The sequence below is a fragment of the Phoca vitulina genome, unplaced genomic scaffold (genome assembly GCF_004348235.1).
Source record: "Phoca vitulina isolate PV1807 unplaced genomic scaffold, GSC_HSeal_1.0 scaffold17, whole genome shotgun sequence".
In the NCBI taxonomy this organism is placed as follows: domain Eukaryota; kingdom Metazoa; phylum Chordata; class Mammalia; order Carnivora; family Phocidae; genus Phoca; species Phoca vitulina.
The window spans coordinates 29,017,584-29,037,321 of NW_022589720.1; the positions used below are offsets into that span (position 1 = coordinate 29,017,584).

At 39.1% G+C, this 19,738-nt stretch overlaps 1 protein-coding gene across 1 annotated transcript in view; it reads left to right on the forward strand.

The window, feature by feature from the left end:
• The window catches only part of WDR70 (WD repeat domain 70), a 353,255-nt gene that overhangs the window by 11,644 nt on the left and 321,873 nt on the right, over positions 1-19,738 (forward strand). Inside the window, exon 5 of the mRNA XM_032415162.1 lies at positions 9,637-9,832. Within this exon, the coding sequence (XP_032271053.1) occupies positions 9,637-9,832 (196 nt within the window). The remainder of the gene's footprint in view (positions 1-9,636; positions 9,833-19,738) is intronic.

A 19,738-nucleotide genomic window follows, 5' to 3' on the forward strand; every position in this document is an offset into this window, starting at 1 on the left:
GTCATTCCCATGTAGGTGTTTAATCTTAGGTAATTGAAACTGGTAGTTTTGCAAAGAAAAAAAAAGAGGATAAAGACTGATTTTGTTCTAAGAAACTGGTATCTTTTTCTTTTTTTCTTTTATTATTTTTAAGGTTTTTATTTATTGTCAGAGGGAGAGACAGGGAGAGAGCATGCACAAACTGGGGGAGCAGCAGAGGGAGAAGCAGGCTTCCTGCTGAGCAGGGAGCCTGATGCGGGGCTCGATTTCAGGACCCTGGGATTATGACCTGAGCGGAAGGCAGACGCTTAACTGACTGAGCCACCCAGGCATCCCTATTTAAGGACTTTTAAAGGCCCTTTTGCCAGTGGCTTTCTTATATTAGGAAAAAAAATAACAGTAAAAAATATAGGCAGGAGAAAACTGTTAACTTTTTCCTTCATTGAGGCATCTTGAAGTTTTGTAATTTTTGCATAATTTTAATTGCCTTAAGGCTATACATTTTTTCATGTGATTTGGATGTCTTTTAAAAAAATAAAATCTGATTACTTCTTTGCCTTAAGGCTATACATTTTTTTCTTGTGATTTTGATGTCTTTTTAAAAAATAAAATGTGATTATTTCTTTCTCCACTTGAATTTGGACCTCATACTTTCTATGTATATTGATAAACTTGTTAGATTTGATATATTTTCTCGTTCTCTAGCTTTTTAAAAAACTTGTTTTTCATTGTACAAACATTTTTTCATGTGTTTGATCATATTTTAATGTTTTTAAGATCTATTTCTTAGGCAATTATTTTTCCTCAAATAGATTATTATGCTACTTTCTTTTTTCTAGATTAATAAAAATTACTTTAAAATTTTAAATGAGATTATTATGAAGTATTTAAGACTATCAAAAAGATAATAAAGAACTGTACTCACTAGACAACTTAAGAAGTAAACTTTTATAGTGAACACTTCTTAGAACTGCCTTCTATTGCATCTCCCTCCCTTCTTGGCAGAGGTAACCAATCTTCTAAACTTAAAATATTTTTTACGTCTCTCTTTATAACATTATAACGCATTTCTATATCCCTAAGACATATATAATATATTTTTGCATATTTTAAGATCTTTCCCCTTATATGTCTAGTATAGCACTTAGCATATTATATACTATCATGTACTGTTTTTGTTATGTGTTCTTGTATAAGATTATTGACACCGTAAGGTCAGGGATGTTTTTCCCCTTAATTAAACAAAAAGTTTTTGCTATGAAGTATGTCATACATATGAAACTTTAGATATCCTGCACTTAAAGAGAACAATGAAGTCAATACCCATAGTGTAGAGCTTTACGAGTGTGTTTGAAGTCCTCTCTCTCTGCTCGTATTTCTCTCTTCTCCACTTTGTTTATCCTTCCTTCCTCTTTTTAATAGTTTTATTAGATATAAGTATTCCTAAACAATATGATTTTTTTTTTTTTAAAGATTTTATTTATTTATTTGACAGAGAGACACAGCGAGAGAGGGAACACAAGCAGGAGGAGTGGGAGAGGGAGAAGCAGGTTTCCCGCTGAGCAGGGAGCCCAATGCGGGGCTCGATCCCAGGACCCTGGGATCATGACCTGAGCTGAAGGCAGACGCTTAACGACTGAGCCACCCAGGCGCCCCACAATATGATGTTTTATATGATTTCTTATTTTATATTGATGCTGTTAATGCTGTCATGAGTGTGTTTTTTCAAAAAAAATTTTTTTTATTCAAAAGATTTTTTTAGGGGGGCAGAGAGGAGAGGCAGAGGAAGAGGGAGAGAGAGGATCCTAAGCAGCCTCCATGCATGGAGCCCGATACAGGGCTCGATCTCATGACCCTGAGATCATGACCTGAGCTGAAATCAAGAGTTGGACACTTAACCAACTAAGCCACCCAGACACCCCACAACAAGATATTTTTGAGATATTCATGTTGACAAATGAGGCTATAGTTCATTCATATTTGATGCCATTTGGTTTTCCTTTTAGAAATATTTTTTCCAATTTCTAGTCAATTTAGGTTGCTGTTTTTCTATATTATTATAAAATATGTTTTTAGTGACTGCCTTGTAGCCATCCTCTGTTATTTTTTTTTAAAGACCTTATTTATTTAATTGAGAGAGAGAGAGAGAGTGTGTGTGTTTGTGTGTGTGTGAGCTGGTGGGGGTGCGCGAGGGGAGTGGTGAGGAGCAGAGGGAGAGAGAGAATCTCAAGCAGAGTCTGCGCTGAGCATGAAGCCCAATGTGGGTCTCCATCTCACCACCCCGAGATCATGACCTGAGCCGAAATCAAGAGTCGGATGCTTAACGGACTGAGCCACCCAGGCGCCCCATCGTCCTCTGTTTTATATGTACAAAAGTTCCTCTTTCTTCCTCCCTCCTTTCCTTTCATAGAAGCTTATTGAATACACCACAAGGGAGCGGTAGTCAGGGCAGTGACGCAGAGACTGTCTGCTGTACAAAAGTTTCTTTAGAGCATGTATCTAATAGTAGACTTGGTAGGTCTTTGAGTTAAATACATATTTATCTTTACCAGATTTGGCTCAGTTATTTTCTAAAGCATTTATATCCATTTACAGTACCACCAGCAGAGTGCAAAAGTTCCTGTTGCTCCACATCCTTGCCCACACCCATTATTGTTACACATTTGTATTTTTGCCAGTCTGATTGTTGTGAAGTGATACCTTTATGGTGTTGATTTGCATTTTGCTGGTTACCAGTGTAGTTGTGCAACATTTTAAAAGTTTTTTTTTTAATATATTTTTTCTTCTGAAGATACAATAAGAACTGTATGGTCTGCAAGAGTTTCTACTGAGTTGCTTGATGTTTATTATTATTAATTTTTATTTTTCAATGGTGGTTTTTAAATAGAAGTTTCAAATTTTAATGTGTTATAGTTTACTAATCTTCTTTTGTGGTGTTTCTGTGTTTTTTTTTTTTAAGATTTATTTATTTGAGAAAGAGAGAGCGTGCACTGGGGGAGGAGCAGAGGGGAAGGGAGAGAAGCAGACCCCTCGCTGAACTTGGAGCTTGGTGCAGGGCTGATTCCATGACCCTGAGATCACCACCCGAGTGGAAACCAAGAGTCCAGTGCCCAATGGACTGAGCCACCCAGGCACCCCTGTGGTGTTTTTGTGTTTTAAGAAATGAGTCCTTACACTGAAATCATAAAATAACTTCCTATTTTTTTTTTTTTTTAAGATTTTATTTATTGGGGCACCTGGGTGGTTCAGTCGGGTAAGCATCTGCCTTTGGCTTAGGTCAAGATCTTGGGGTCCTGGGATCGAACCCCGCATCGGGCACCCTGATCAGCAGGGAGTCTGCTTCTCCCTCTCCCTCTGCCTCTCCCCCGCCCAATCATGCTCTCGCTTGTGGGTGCTCTCTCTCAAATGAATAAATACAAAATCTTTAAAAAATGATTTTATTTATTTGAGAGAGTGTGTGCCCGCATGAGCAGGGGGGAGGGGCAGAGAGAGAAGCAGACTCCCTGCTGAGCAGGGAGCTCAACCTAGGGCTTGATCCCAGATCTTGACCCGAGCCCATGGCAGATGCTTAACCAACTGAGTCACCCAGGCGCCCCAGCTTCCTATGTTTTTTTCCTAAAGTTTTCAAGTTTCGTGTTTCATATTTAGGTCTTTAATCAATGTCGAATTGCTTTTAAGTTGTCATCCAGTTCTATTTTTCCTTCATGTGGATAATCAATTTTCCCAGCCCCTTTATTTTTGATTTTTGAAAAATTTTATTTAATAGACTTTATTTTTTAGATCAGTTTTAGGCTCATAGCAAAATTGAGCAGAAGGTACAGAGGTTTTTTTCCATATACCCCCTGCCCTCCTACATTCATAGACTCCCTTATCATCATCAACATCCTCCACCAGAGTGGTACATTTGTTAGAATTGATGAACCTGTGCTGACATGTCATCATCACTTAGAATCCGTAGTTTACGTGACGGTTCACTCTTTGATGTTGTACATTCTGTGGGTTTGGACAGATAAGTAATGACATGTAGCCATAGTATCAGTCAGAGTAGTTTCAGTGCCCTAAACATCCTCTGGGCTCTACCTATTCATTCCTGCCTCTTCCTAACTCCTAGCAACCACTGATATTTTAAATTTTTATTGAAGTAATTTATACACATTACAAAATCAAACATTATAAAGCTTCATTTTCCCCTGTTAATTCTTGCTTCCCAGAGAAAATTATTTCAGATTTTTTTTCATCTTTTATTTACCTTCGTATTTCTAAATCGTAACTTTTGTGTCTGGCTTCTTTCACTTTGTAAGATGTTTTCAAGGTTCGTGTTTTATCAGAACTTCATTCCTTTAAATGGCTGAATAGGATTCCAGTGTATGTGTATACCACAGTTTGTTTATCCATTTGTTGATGAACATTTGGATTGTTTTCATTTTTTTTTTTTTAAAGATTTTATTTATTTGACAGAGAGAGACACAGGGAGAGGGGGAACACAAACAAGGGGAGTGGGAGAGAGAGAAGCAGGCTTCCTGCGAAGCAGGGAGCCCGATGCGGGGCTCGATCCCAGGACCCCAAGATCATGACCTGAGCCGAAGGCAGACGCTTAACGACTAAGCCACTCAGGCGCTCCTAGATTGTTTTCACCTTTTGAGTACTGTGAGTGCAATGAACATTAGTGTACAAGTATGTTTTTGAGTCTTTGTTTTTAATTCTTTTGAGTATATACCTAGGAGTGGAATTTATAGGTCATATGGTAATTTTATGTTTAACTTTCTTTTTTGAGGAATTGCCAAACTGTTACACAGTGGTTGCACCATTTTACATTCTTATCAGCAATGTATGAGGATTCCAGTTTTTTTACATTCTTCCCATTAGTTATTTTCCATTTTCTTATGTTTTTATTGTAGTCATCTAGTAGGTATGAAGTGGTATCTCATTGTTTTTTATTTTCATTTCCCTAATATCTAATGATGTTGAGCATCTTTTGATGTGTTTATTGGCCATTTGCATATATTCTTTGGAGAAATAACGAAGTCCTGTAACCATTTTTAAATTGGTTTGTCTTTCTGTTGTTGAATTATAGGAGTTCTTTATATATTCTGGTTATTAAACTGTTATTCTGTATATGATTTGCAGATATTTTCTCCCCTTCTATAGATTGTCTTTTCACTTTTTTTTTTTAAAAGATTTTTTTATTTGTCAGAACACAAGCTGGGGGAGCGGCAGGCAGAGGGAGAAGAAGGCTCCCCATTGAGCCAGGAGCCTGATGCAGGACTCGATCCCAGGATCCTGGGATCATGACCTGAGCTGAAGGCAGAGGCTTAACTGACTGAGCCACCCAGGCGTACTGTCTTTTCACTTTCTTAAATATATATATTTTTAAAATAAACTCTATGCCACATGTGGGGCTTGAACTCACAATCCCCAAGATCAAGAGTCACATTCTCTCCCAACGGAGCCAGCCAGAACCCCTGTCTTTTCACTTTCTTAATAATGTACTTTGATGCATTAAAGTTTTTAGTTTTGATGAAGTCCAACTTACATATTTTTCCCCCTTGTTTTCTTTTAAGAGTTTTATGGTTTTATTTATTTTTATTTTTTTATTTTTTAAAGATTTTATTTATTTGACAGAGAGAGAGGGAGCACAAGCAGGCAGAGCGGTAGGGAGAGGGAGAAGCAGACTCCCTGCTGAGCAGGGAGCCTGATGTGGGGCTCAATCCCAGCACCCTGGGGTCATGACCTGAGCCGAAGGTAGATGCTTAACCGGCTGAGTCACCCAGGTGCCCCAACAACAGAATTATTCTGACACTGAAAAAAGGATAGTGGTATAAGGAATTTTAGGGAAATTGAGCATGTCAGGATTTTTTTAAATCATATTAGCCTTCTTACGTAGCAGTGTGTTTTCTATTTTATTTTATGGATGTTCAGCAATCATTGCATGGTGATCATCTTCACTATCTTTAAATGCATACTTGTTATATATAAATTATTTCTTATAATTTGAATTTGGTTCTGGAATTCCTCTTCTCTCTCTCTCTCTCTTTTTTTAAAATTTTATTTGAGAGAGAGAGATAGGGAGAGAGAGCACAAGCAGGGGGTTGGGGAGAGGGAGAAGCAGGCTCCCCACTGAGCAGTGAGCTGGATGTGGGGCTCAATCCCAGGACCCTGGGATCATGACTTAAGCCGAAGGCAGGTGCTTAATTGACTGAGCCACCCAGGTGCCCCTCCTGCTTTCTTGGCTGTATTTCATTCAGTCCTATATATTTCAAACAAGTTTCAGGCTAGTTTTTTACCTTGTAGTATATTAAGAGTCTGTTTCACAAAACATACAAATAATTTTTTTTTGAGATTTTATTTTCTTAAGTAATCTCTACACCCAGTGTAGAGGGCTTGAACCCACAACCCTGAGATTGAGAGTTGCATGTTCCACCAACTGAGCCAGCCAGACACCCCCACAAAACATACAAATAATTAAAAAAAAAAACAAAAACCTACAGTGTTATTAAAATTTGGTTTAGAGGAAGTCATCTAAGACTACCACTTTTTTGGCTTTAAAGAAATAGTGTATGGATGGAAGTTTCCATTTAAATATCAAATACTGGAAAGAAATACTTATTCTATGAAATATAGCTGTAGGATAGGAGAGAAATAATTGATATATTCCAAATCTGTAAGGTAGGAATCGTTTAGACATTTGCATTTCCTCTAAAGAAATTAGTACCAGGGGCGCCTGGGTGGCTCAATTGGTTGGGTGTCTGCCTTTGGCTCAGGTCATGATCCCAGGGTCCTGGGATCGAGCCCCGAGTTGGGCTGCCTGCTCAGTGGGGAGCCTGCTTGTCCCTCTTCCTCTGCCTGCTACTCCCCCTGCTTGTGCTCTCTCTCTGTGTCAAATAAATAAAATTAAAAAAAAAAAATTGGGGCGCCTGGGTGGCTCAGTCGTTAAGCATCTGCCTTTGGCTCAGATCATGATCCCAGGGTCCTGGGATCGAGCCCCACATCGGGCTCCCTGCTCAGCGGGAAGCCTGCTTCTCCCTCTCCCACTCCCCTTGCTTGTGTTCACTCTCTCTCTGTCTCTCTCTCTGTCAAATAATTAAGTCTTTAAAAAAAGAAAAAAAAGAAATTAGTACCAGAAACAATGAATTTTGGTTATGAATTTAGTTCCTATATTGAAATTGTATAATTACATATTTAGTGCTTAGCTAAACTCTCTTTTAAAAAGTCAGCTGAGGGGCACCTGGGCAGCTCAGTCAGTTCAGCATCTGCCTTCAGCTCAGGTTATGATCCCGGGGTCCTGGAATTGAACCCCACGTCAGGCTCCCTGCTTAGCGGGGAGTCTGCTTGTCCCTCTCCTGCTGCCACTCCCCCTGCTTGTGCTTTTTTTCTCTCTCTCTCAAATAAATAAAATCTTAAAAAAATTAAAAGTCAGCTGAGAAAAATAACTAGGTTTTGACTCCTCTGTTTTCTCATCAGATACATATTGTTTCTCAGGCTCTGGTTCATATTTTGGTACCACGTTGAATTTAGGAGTATTTTAAACATGGAATGTGTTCTGTTTTCTGTCACGGACATTTTTGGACATAATTTCATGGACTCTGTTTTTCAGAAATTGAAAATATGTTAAAAATTGTTTATTTTTTTGGCTTATGTACATTAGAAGCAAAAAGACAGAAATGGAACTAGAAGCTGCATAGAAGCTGATACATTCCATTCAGTTTCGTGTCAGTATTAGGACTGTATAATCAGCCATGAAATCAACTTGGATTCATTTAGTTCTTAGTTCAGTGCTAGTTAAACTCAGTTAAAGCCTCGGTGCTAAAGATTAATAGTTTAGAGCTCTCTATGCTCTGAATAATTTTGCATTAAGCAAGTCTGTGATTTCTAAATTAGTATAGCTGGGAATTTGTGACTTAATGACAAGGGAGAAAATTTTGGAGTGTGACTACTTTAATAAAAATCTCTTCGGGCGCCTGGGTGGCTCAGTTGGTTAAGCGACTGCCTTCGGCTCAGGTCATGATCCTGGAGTCCCGGGATCGAGTCCCACATCAGGCTCCCTGCTCAGCAGGGAGTCTGCTTCTCCCTCTGACCCTCCTCCCTCTCATGCTCTCTGTCTCTCATTCTCTCTCTCGCAAATAAATAAAAAATTAAAAAAAAAAAAAATCTCTTCAGTCAGTCATTCAACTGTTACTTATTGAGCGTCTGTTGTGGGTTAGGCACTACTTTAGGCATTGGGGCTACAGCAATTAGCAAGTCAGATGAGCTCTCTGAGCTCATATTGTTGTGGGGTATCTGAGGAGACTGGATAACAGATTATAAACAACTAAGTAACCAATTAAATAAGATAGTTTAGTGAGGTATGTGATAAAGATTAGTAAGATAATGAAGATAATGGTGACTGATAGGGCTGTGTTTGATAAAGTTTAGACAGGGGGCATATAAGGCCTCTTTGAGGAGGTGATACTTGAGGAGACCTGAATGAAGAGAAAGAGGCCCATTTAACAGTCACTTCCAGCAGAGGGGACTGCAAGTGCAAAGACCCTCATGCTGGACCAAGCTTAACCTATTCAATTTGAAAGAAGGCCTGTGGGGATGGAGCACAGTGAGCTAAACCATGGCAAAAACAAAGAGAAATTCTCTTTGTGGAGGTTTGCTTGCTCCAAGCAAAGATAGGACCCTTTGTATACGGATGACATGTATGTAAGTATGTACTCCCTTCAGTATTCAACTTAGATGAAAATCAAAATAAAAATCCCATTTTTTTCTTCAGTGGATATTGAGTGCCTGTTATATGTCAGGCATCGTTTAGGTGCTAGAGACAGCAATGAATGCAGCAGAGAGCAATTTCTGCTTTCATGGAGCTTATATACTAGAAATATTTTAGTAGAAGATAATAATACTTTGAGTTTTATAAAATATTTGATATATTAATTGAAGTAATTAGGAACGCAATTCTCAATCCTTTGGGATGGGGTAAGAGAGAGGGTGGATGGTGGACTTTCAGAATGCCTAGAGGTGTGTGATAAAGACCTTAATGAAAGTGTGTAACAGTTCACAGGTGTTCTGGGTAGAAAAACATTGAGAATCAGTGTAATACTCTCTAGTGTAAGATAGTTTTAGAATCCAAGGATGCTACAAAGAACATTTTAGCAACTCAGTAAACTTGAATTAAAACAGAAATAATTTGTATTTCAGAAAATATATTGAAACGTTTTGGGAGTAATATTAACTTTCTTACATGGCTGGCTTTATTTGCTCCTGTGGTAAACAGTGATTGGATTCAGATATAGTGAACAGAAACATTGGTTATCTTGGGGGTTTTCTTTCTTATGGATGTAGTATTTTGTAGTTTTTCTTCCACATTCCAGTTGTTCTGCTGGCTCTTTATGAGTGAGGATGCCCTAATGGGCCTCTAACATATAATTGCTGTGACTTTAATTTATGTTTAGGTTAAGATAAGTAGATAAAAGAAACTTCTACTTTCTTAAGATAAAATAATATGAGTTACACACTGAATGCTTGAATTACAAATTTAACAAATTACACATTAATTAATTAAAATTAAAACTCAGTTGTTAAAAGGAGAGGCAGGGTTTCCTGGGAAATCAGTACTACCTCTAGAGTGTGTTCTTTGTTGCAGCAGAGGCAAAGAGTTTGTTTCTGTATTTTCAGGGATACAAGCAGCAGTGAGAGTGAGGAGAGTTCTGGTTCTTCTGATGATGAATTAATTGGCCCTCCTTTACCCCTTAAAATGATGGAAGAACCAAGTAATCATATTGAGGAAGATATCCTCGGTCCTTTACCTCCACCTCTTTATGAAGAAGTAGAAGAAGATGATGATGATGACGGTGATTCAGAGGAGGAGGAAGTAAGTATTTCAGTAGTAATTTAACAATTCATTGTAGTAGTGTAGGGATCAATTCCCTGCTGTTATTCATGAGTGAGAGCAAATAAAGAACAGTTTTGAGTTTACTACTGATAGCCCTTGTTGAAAGAACTCTAAAGGATGTACTTCAGGAACAAGGAAATATAACTCAGAAATAATAAATGGGCAGCAGGAAGCAATGTCTTAAAAAAAGGAGTTAATTAATAGACATTTTGTTAAATCTATATAAGCAATGAGTATAAATAATAGTAATGAATAAATTTAGGGTTTTTTTTAAGATTTTATTTATTCATTTGAGAGGGAGAGACAGAGAGCATGAGCAGGGGGAGCAGCAGAGGCAGAGGGAGAAGCAGACTCCCCGCTGAGCAGGGATCCCAATGTGGGGCTCGATCCCAGGACCCTGAGATTGCAACCCGAGCCAGAGGCAGTTGCTTTACCATCTGAGCCACCCAGGCACCCCAGGGGGATTTTTTTTTTTTTTAAAGATTTTTTTATTTATTTGACAGAGAGAGAGACAGCAAGAGAGGGAACACAAGCAGGGGGAGTGGGAGAGGGAGAAGCAGGCTTCCCGCAGAGCAGGGAGCCCGATGCGGGGCTCGATCCCAGGACCCTGGGATCATGACCTGAGCCGAAGGCAGACGCCTAACGACTGAGCCACCCAGGCGCCCCGGTTTTTTGTTTTTGTTTTTAAAGATTTTATCTATTAGAGAGCACGCGTGAGCTCGCCCACTCACTCGCATGAGTGGGGGGAGGGGCAGAGGGAGAAGCAGACTCCCCGCTGAGCAGGGAGCCCTATGCGGGGCTCCATCCCAGGACCCATGAAATCAAGATTTGAGCTGAAGTCAGCTGCTTAACCAACTGAGCCACGCAGGTGCCCCGATTTAGGGGGATTTAAAAACAAAGTGGATCTAAAATTATTGTGAGTAATGACGTGGAAGATAGGACAGTGGGATCAGTTCATTCAGTTTGAAGGCCTGTATTATTTGGGAGGAGGCTAGAGCTATTAATTAACTTCAAACTAGTTTAAGTATGCAAATCGTAATTTTAAGAGTAATTGCCAAAGAATAGAAATAAATTGTATAACCTCAAAAGAGTAAAAGAAAACATGAAGAAAACCATTGGTATACTTTGTGTATTTGAGACCCCGAGTGGATCATTTTTTAATACTACCCTCCTCTGTGGTAAATTATTTTCAGTAATGATTATGAGATGAAACAAATAATGATCAGAAAAGAAACAGCTTTTGGGTCGCCTGGGTGGCTCAGTCGTTGGGCATCTGCCTTCGGCTCAGGTCATGATCCCAGGGTCCTGGGATCGAGCCCCGCATCGGGCTCCCTGCTCGGCGGAAAGCCTGTTTCTCCCTCTCCCTCTCCCCCTGCTTGTGTTCCCTCTCTCGCTCTCTCTCTCTCTCTCTCTCAAATAAATAAATAAAATCTTTAAAAAAAAAGAAAAGAAAAGAAACAGCTTTTGCAAATCTGTCAGTGACTTCACAAAATCGGCATTCTTTGCATATTCTTATTCAATACCAATGTGTCAGATTTGTCAATTTATGTTAATTCATAGTTAATCAAAGAAAGCTTTTTAAAGATTTTTTATTTGTTATTTTAGAGAGAGAGCATGAGAACGGGGAGGTGCAGAGGGGGAGGGAGAAAGAATCTCAAGCGGACTCCATGCTGAGGGCGGAGCCAAACGCAGGGCTCGAACTCATCACCCTGAGATCATGACCTGAGCGTTAACCAAGAGTCGGACGCTTAACCAACTGAACTACCCAGGCACCCCTGATCAAAGAAAGCTTTTAATTTTAATTTTGAAAAATTTTTTTCACATGAAACATGAGATGTGTGTGTGTATGTATGTGTTTTAAGGTTCTTTACAGAAAATGCACCCCTTTACTGTGTGCGCCACTTCCACTGCAATACTCTTAATGTGCCATTGAAGAAGACTCAATCATTCCAGTAAAAGACAGGAAAGAAGAAAAAGAAAGTAGAGGTAAATCTTGGTAAATAGAGATAAAAAAGAAATAAGGTGGTAGGCATGAATACAGATATATCAGTGTTCACAAAAGATGTAAGTGGACTCAACTTGCCACTTAAAATTCTCAGATTAAATTTAAAAATTCAGATATATTCTGTTTACGAGTGATACACCTAAAATGTAATGACGTGGAAAGGTTGAGAGAAAGAGGAATAAAAAATAGCAGGAAATGGGGCACCTGGGTGGCTCAGTTGGTTAAGCCACTGCCTTCGGCTCAGGTCATGATCCTGGAGTCCCGGGATCGAGTCCCGCATCGGGCTCCCTGCTCAGCAGGGAGTCTGCTTCTCCCTCTGACCCTCCCCCTTCTCATGCTCTCTCTCTCTATCTCATTCTCTCTCTCAAATAAATAAACAAAATCTTTAAAAAAAAAAAAAAAAGCAGGAAAATACTAACCAAGAGATAACTGATTAATCTTATAAAACTAACTTAAGACAAAATAGTCTTTAAGTCATCATTAGTCTAATTAGCCAAATGAATGTCATTACTTAATGGTAAAGGGAACAATTTATCCTCCAGGAAAATTTGGCATTCCTTAGCCTCTGTGAATTTAACACAATATATTTAAAGCAAAAATTGACAGAATTAGGGCACCTGGGTGGCTCAGTTGGTTAAGCGACTGCCTTTGGCTCAGGTCATGATCCTGGAGTCCTGGGATCGAGCCCTGCATCGGGCTCCCTGCTCAGCAGGGACTCTGCTTCTCCCTCTGACCCTCTCCCTTCTCACGTACTCTCTCTCTCTCTCTCATTCTCTCAAATAAATAAATCTAAAAAAAAAAAAAATTGACAGAATTAATGAGGAATAGATAAATCTACAATCATAATGGGAGATTCAGAAATTGTTAAGACAACAGTAAGAGTATAGTAGTGAACAATACAAATGCATGTTTTTTCAACTGAACATATATAGAACCCTTGTCTAATATTTTCTTTTCAAGCACATATGGATAAATCAGAAGTAAGAAGAGGCTCACATCTAGGTCACAACATGCTATGGACATGAGAAAGATGTACTTAATTATTTTGGGTAGTTCACAGAGTAGATTATATGTAGGTTGATCATGAAATGTGAGAATATTGTGAGTGAATGTTTGTGTACTCTCTAAATTCATGTGTTGAAGCCCTAACCCCCAATGTGGCTGCATTTGGACATGAGACTCTTTGGAAGTAATTAAGGTTACATTAGGTTGTAAGGGTGGACCCTGGTCTTATAGGTTTAGTGTGCTTATAAGAAGAGAAACACCACAGAGCCAGGTATGCATATAACAAAGCAAGAAGGTGGGCATGTACAAGGCAAGAAGAAAGCCCTCAACAGAAACTAAATTACCTTGATCTTGGACTTCTAGCCTCCAGAACTGTGAGAAAATAAATTTCTGATGATTAGCCATCTAGCTTGTGGTATTTTGTTATGGTAACCTGAGCTGATTAATACAGGTTTGCAAGGCTGACAAGAGGCTGGGGAACAGAGAATGGAAAAAAAGAAGGGTATTGTGAGCAGGCAGAAAATTGCTATAGTGAAGGCTCGATGTATGCAAGTACATGTTATGGTGGTGAAATGTCATGTGATTAGTGCATGGCTGAGTTTTCTTTTTAGGGTTAAGTGGAAAGATGAGGCTGATGAGATCAAATTCAGAGATCAGGACACAGAAGAGCGGCTTTCTGGAGGGCATGGAATTTGAATGAGCCTTGTAGAGGGTTACATTTTGATGAGCATGGTGGGGATAGGCCACATCCTGTGTATGAAGAGTAAATGGCAGGAACAAAGGCATAATTTATAAGGTTAGATTTCAGATGATGCAAAAATCAACTTGCCTAGAATAGAAAGTTGATAAAGAAGATCAGACCTTTGACATAGAACTGATGTGTGAGTAAACCCAAAGTACAGCTATGCAGAGAAGTGCATGCTTAGGTATGGGACTTCAAAGCTCGTTTGTAAGCTTTAGCCTTTCATGGCTGTAATTCAAGCATTTTAGGAGACTGAATAACAGTTTTCTGGGTGTGTGGGTTTTTTTGTTTGTTTTGTTTCCTGTTCTTTTTTTTTAAGATTTTATTTACTTATTTGAGAGAAAGGGAGAGAGTGTGTGAGAGAGAGCAAGCAAGCATAAGCGTGGGGGAGGGCAGAGAGAGAAGGAGAAGCCGGCTCCCCTCTGAGCAGGGAGCCCGATGTGGAGCTCGGAGCTCGATCCCAGGACCCTAAGATCATGACCTGAGCCAAAATCAAGAGTCAGACGCTTAACTGACTGAGCCAACCAGGAGCCCCTGTTTTCTGTGTGTGTGTGTGTTTTTTTAAATAAGATTATATGCATTGAGTCTTTTGAAAGAAAATTGTTGTCTTTTTATGGGTGTGCCTTTTTTTGTAAACATAGTAAAAGAAAATGCTGATGAAATAATATGCGAAGCAAGGCTGTTGATGAATGTTCCAATAATAGCCTTAATTTTAAAGTGTGCACTAATTGATAATTAAAGTTTATTTGCATTGTTAATGGATTAACTAAAACTTTGGAAGGGAGACAAAACAGGAGTGGGAGATAACTTATGTCTATTACAATCCTCCTTCTGTTTCTCTTTTGGATGTATATCATAACCAGCATTTCCAGGGCTAGGGCAGAGATGGTGGGTGAAGCAGACAGTTTGGAAATTTGGAAATGTTGTGAATGTGGCTTTGCAGTGCCCTTCTTAGATTTGGATAAATTATATTGGCCTTGAATGGAGTTGTTCAGTTTTCAGACTGTGCTTTAATAGTAGTAGATGGGTGGCAACCTTAGGGTGTTTTTTTAGGTTCTGAGTGAAAACTTTTCTACTGCTTGTATTTGATATGTGGGATATTGGCAGCCTTCTGGAGTTAGGGATCATAGGCAAGGGAAAGCTGCTATTACCATCTTGAATGTGAATGTTGTGGGATCTAGACAGACAAATTAGCATGATTTATTTTAGGTTATTTGCATAGCAGTGTTTGGCCTGTGTCAACATTGAATTCAAGTATTTCTGGGTTTTGAAGGAATCTTGTTTTTAATGGTTGGTTAGACTTAGGACCTGGTAATTTATTGATTCAGAAACTGAATTTAGTTCTTTCAGGCAATCAGTTTGGGGTAATGCTAAACAAAATTATAGGAGATTGTTTTATGTATCAGAATGCTAGTTAATATTTTCACAGTTTGGGATATATCAGAATTGTCCCTCCTCTCCTTGATTTCCTCTCCTTTTTTCTCCCATGCTTCGTTTCATCACCACTGATGTTTTGTGCCTTTATTTCCTTTTGTGTTTTCAGCCCTTTCCTTTCTACCGGCTCTTGGCTTTAAGCTTGCAAACATACTAAAATCTTCCTTTAATTCAGTTTTCCCTCCAAGCTACTGTCCAATTTCCTCTTTCTCGCCATATGTTTCAAAAGCAGTATCTGTATTGCCACCTCTGCTTTGTCACATTTTCTCCTGAAATCTTTGTCAGTTTTTGCCCTTATAATTTTACTGAAATTGTCCTCCCACAGATCCTCACTGGCAAAATCAAAATATCCTAATCCAAAGGCCATTTTTCTGTTCTCATTCTGTACCTCTGCAATATTGGACAGCATTGATTTCTTCTTTCTTGAAACTCTTTCTTTGCCATTTATATATACTGTTAGTTTGCTGCCTCTCTCTTTGTTTATTCAATAGATATTTATTTAGCACTTTTTTTCTTTAAAGATTTTATTTGTCAGTGAGAGAGAGGGAGAGAGAGACAGAGAGCAAGCACAAGCAGGGGGAGTGGCAGGCAGAAGGAGAAGCAGGCTCTCCGCAGAGCAAGGAACCCGATGCGGGACTCGATCCCAGGACCCTGGGATCATGACCTGAGCTGAAGGCAGAGGCTTAACGACTGAGCCACCCAGGCGCCCCTATTCAGCACTTTTTATGAGTCAGGTACTTTCCAGGTGTTGGGGATACAGCAGTGAATAAAGCCAACAAGTCCCTGCTCCGATGGTGCTTACATTTCAGCTAGAGTCTCTTTTACTATTTCATATTTCCTCACATTTCCCCAACCATAAGCAATCCCTGAGGATCCATCCTTGCTTGCCATGTTATTTCATGTTTGGTCTGGGTGGAGTCTCCTACATCTTCTTGTCCTCATGACTCCTCTTCACTGAGAGCAGCTGGAAGCATTGCCCCATCTCATTTGAACTTTAGACCCAGCTTTCTAACGACTCATGAAACATGTCCACATTTAAGCTCCAACATTATTCTAAATTCAACTTCTAAGATCAACCTCAGGCTTTTATTTTCTTCCACTTAAACTTTTGCTGAAGCCACTTAGCTTGTCTCTTTGCCTTTAGGATCTTCTGTTCAATCCCTTTTCCTCACTGCTTTAAGATTAAACTATTTGTAACACGAGTCACATTGCAAATAATAGTACTCAATCCCTAAATGAGGGAAAATAAACTACCACAGCAGGCAGGACTCCATCTGGGGATTCTTGAATACAATTTATTTTGTTGCTCAGAAACTTGTAAGCACTGTGGCCTTTTATTTTTTTATTTTTAAGATTTTATTTATTTATTTGACAGAGAGAGAGAGCACAAGCAGGGGGAGTGGCAGGCAGAGGGAGAAGCAGACTCCCCACTGAGCAGGGAGCCCAATGTGGGGCTCGATCCCGGGACCCTGGGATCATGACCTGAGCTGAAGGCAGACGCTTAACCCACTGAGCCACCCAGGCGCCCTGCACTGTGGCCTTTTAGAGAGACATTCTATTTAGGAGGAAAGCAGTCAAGCTCACATATTTGACTGGCTAAATATTTCAATAGGTATTATTGAATTAATGGAAAAAATTTTTTCTTTTTTTTTCATTAACATATAATGTATTATTTGTTTCAGGGGTACAAGTCTGTGATTCATCAGTCTTATACAATTCACAGCACTCACCATAGCACATACCTTCCCCAGTGTCCATCACCCAGCCACCCACCCCCTCCACTCAGCAACCCTGTTTGTTTCCTGAGATTAAGAGTCTCTTATGGTTTGTCTCCCTCTCTGGTTTCATCTTGTTTCATTTTTCCATCCCTTCCCCTATGATCCTCTGTCTTGTTTCTCAAATTCCTCATATCAGGGGCACCTGGGTGGTTCAGTTGTTAAGCATCTGCCTTAGGCTCAGTTCGTGATCCCAGGACCCTGGGATCGACCCCCACATCGGGCTCCCTGCTCAGTGGGAAGCCTGCTTCTCCCTCTCCCACTCTCCCTGCTTGTATTCCTTCTCTCGCTGTCTCTCGCTCTGTCAAATAAATAAATGAAATCTTTAAAAAAAAAATTCCTCATATCAGTGAGATCATATGGTAATTGTCTTTCTCTGATTGACTTATTTCGCTTAGCATACTACCCTCTAGTTCCATCCACATCGTGGCAAATGGCAAGATTTCATTTTTTAATGGCTGCGTAATATTCCATTGTATAGGGGCGCCTGGGTGGCTCAGTCGTTAAGTGTCTGCCTTTGGCTCAGGTCATGATCCCAGGGTCCTGGGATTGAGCCCCATGTCGGGCTCTCTGCTCACTGGGAAGCCTGCTTCTCCCTCTCCCACTCCCCCTGCTTGTGTTCCCTCTCTCGCTGTGTCTCTCTCTGTCAAAATAAATAAAATCTTTAAAAAAAAATATTCCATTGTATATACATACCACATCTTCTTTATCCATTCATCTGTTGATGGACATCTAGGCTCTTTCTATAGTTTGGCTATTGTGGACATTGCTGCTATAAACATTAGGGTGCATGTGCCCCTTTGGATCACTACATTTGTATCTTTGGGGTAAATACCCAGTAGTGCAATTGCTGGGTTGTAGGGTACCTCTATTTTCAACTTTTTGAGGAACCTTCATACTGTTTTCCAGAGTGGCTGCACCAGCTTGCATTCCCACCAACAGTGTAGGAGCGTTCCCCTTTCAATGGAAAAATATTTTTAAAATAACCTTTTTTTTTTTTTTTTTAACCCAGTGGTTCTTAGTATGAATGTAAGAATCACCTTTGGTACAATTAAAAAATATGTATGCTTCGCTTTGTTAATCTGGAGATGGGTTCAGTAGGACTGGGGTGGATCCTGCCCCAACACCTGCAATGTATGTTGTAACAAAAGGCTCCACAGGTAAGCCTCTTCCCAGTTCACCTGTTGCACTGCCTCTTCCCAATCTGCTGTGGCTGCTTACTTAAATAATTTAACTATATTAGGGTACCTCTATAAGTTTTGACCTGTATCGTGTATCATGGATATTTAAGGACATGGGATATTGCTTACAGAGTAATGTTTCTCAAAAAGAAGGATATGGTGTTGCTGCCTTGTTTCTCTGTGACAGCGAGTCCGCTGTTTTCATATAAGACTTGTAAGAGGGGCGCCTGGGTGGCTCAGTTATTAAGTGTCGCTTTTGGCTCAGGTCATGGTCCCGGGGTCCTGGGATTGAGCCCCACATCAGGCTCCCTGCTGTTGGGAGCCTGCTTCTCCCTCTCTCACTCCCCCTGTTTGTGTTCCCTCTCTCGCTGTGTCTCTCTCTCTGTCAAATAAATAAATAAAATCTTAAAAAAAAAAAAAAAAAAAAAGACTTGTAAGAATATTCTTTCTCCCAAATAACTTAGAAGTAACATTTATTTTGATTATTATTTTGCAAAAAATATTTCTTCCATAATATGTGGTGGTTGATTGTCTTTAGAAGTGTTACTGTTAGTTGCTTTTGACATGAGAGAGATGGTAAACGCCTGGCCTTTTGTATCATATCCAGTTTTAGATCTTTTTATGTTTATCTTGAATTATACCTATTAAATCATAACCATCATGGTTTGTGAAGGACTATGAACAGGTAAATAGTCTAGGAGTTGAGCCAGTAGCTCTGACAGTTGTTTTTATTACTGAAACTATATTACCAAGTATTGAGAACCTTAAAAATCTTACTTCCTTTAATCTCAGTAATATTACTTCTGGGATTCTAACCTGAGGAAATTTGGAAAAAGCTTTATGCCCAAAGATATTTATCACAGTACTATTTATAATAATGATTTTCAGAATGTGTTCCATGGGAGTGGTGGGTTGGGGCATTGGATCTCCTATCTATTTTCATTTGAGGGAACTGAGAGCATGTCCATATCACTGGTGGTACCAGGAAACTGACTTCTTGACTTAAGTGCACTTCATGTATTTCTAATAAGCTGACTGTGCAGAAAGTGAAATTTGTTCTGGCTTTTAAAGGCAAAATATAAATAAATTTTAGGTTTATGTTTTGTTGGGCTTGCTGAGAGCTTCCTCTTGTCAGAAAGTTTTCATGTCTAAAAATGTTTGAAAATAATAGACATGTGAAATATTAGAATAATTAGAAATAATGTGAATGCATGTCTAGTAACAGGAGGAAGGACAAACAAATTGTTGTTTAGTTATAAAATATATAGTCATTGAACGTGTTTAATAAGAGCTTTCAATAGCACTAGGGAACGATGTAGAACTGTCTAGACAGTATGATTTCAAAAATTAAATGATACATATGCATGGAAAAAAGTATTTAATTGCTTGTGTCTGAATTGTGGGAATGAAGATAATGTGTTTTTTTTTTTCTGCCTCATACTTTTCTATTCTTTTCTAGTTTCCATATTGGTCATAAGTTGTGCTTGTGATTAGAAACAAATAATGGGGTTACATTCAGTTAACATTCCTTCCTTATAAGTCAATTAAGATCTTAACTTAAAAATTAGAATAGATACGGTGATGGGCATTAAGGAGGGCACTTTGTGTTACTACAACTGATGAATCACTAAATTCTACCCCTGAAACTAATAATACACTCTATTTTAACTAAATTGAATTTAAATAAAAAACTAAAAAAGAGAGAAGAAAGGAAAAAAATTAGAACAGATACAGAAAAAACTC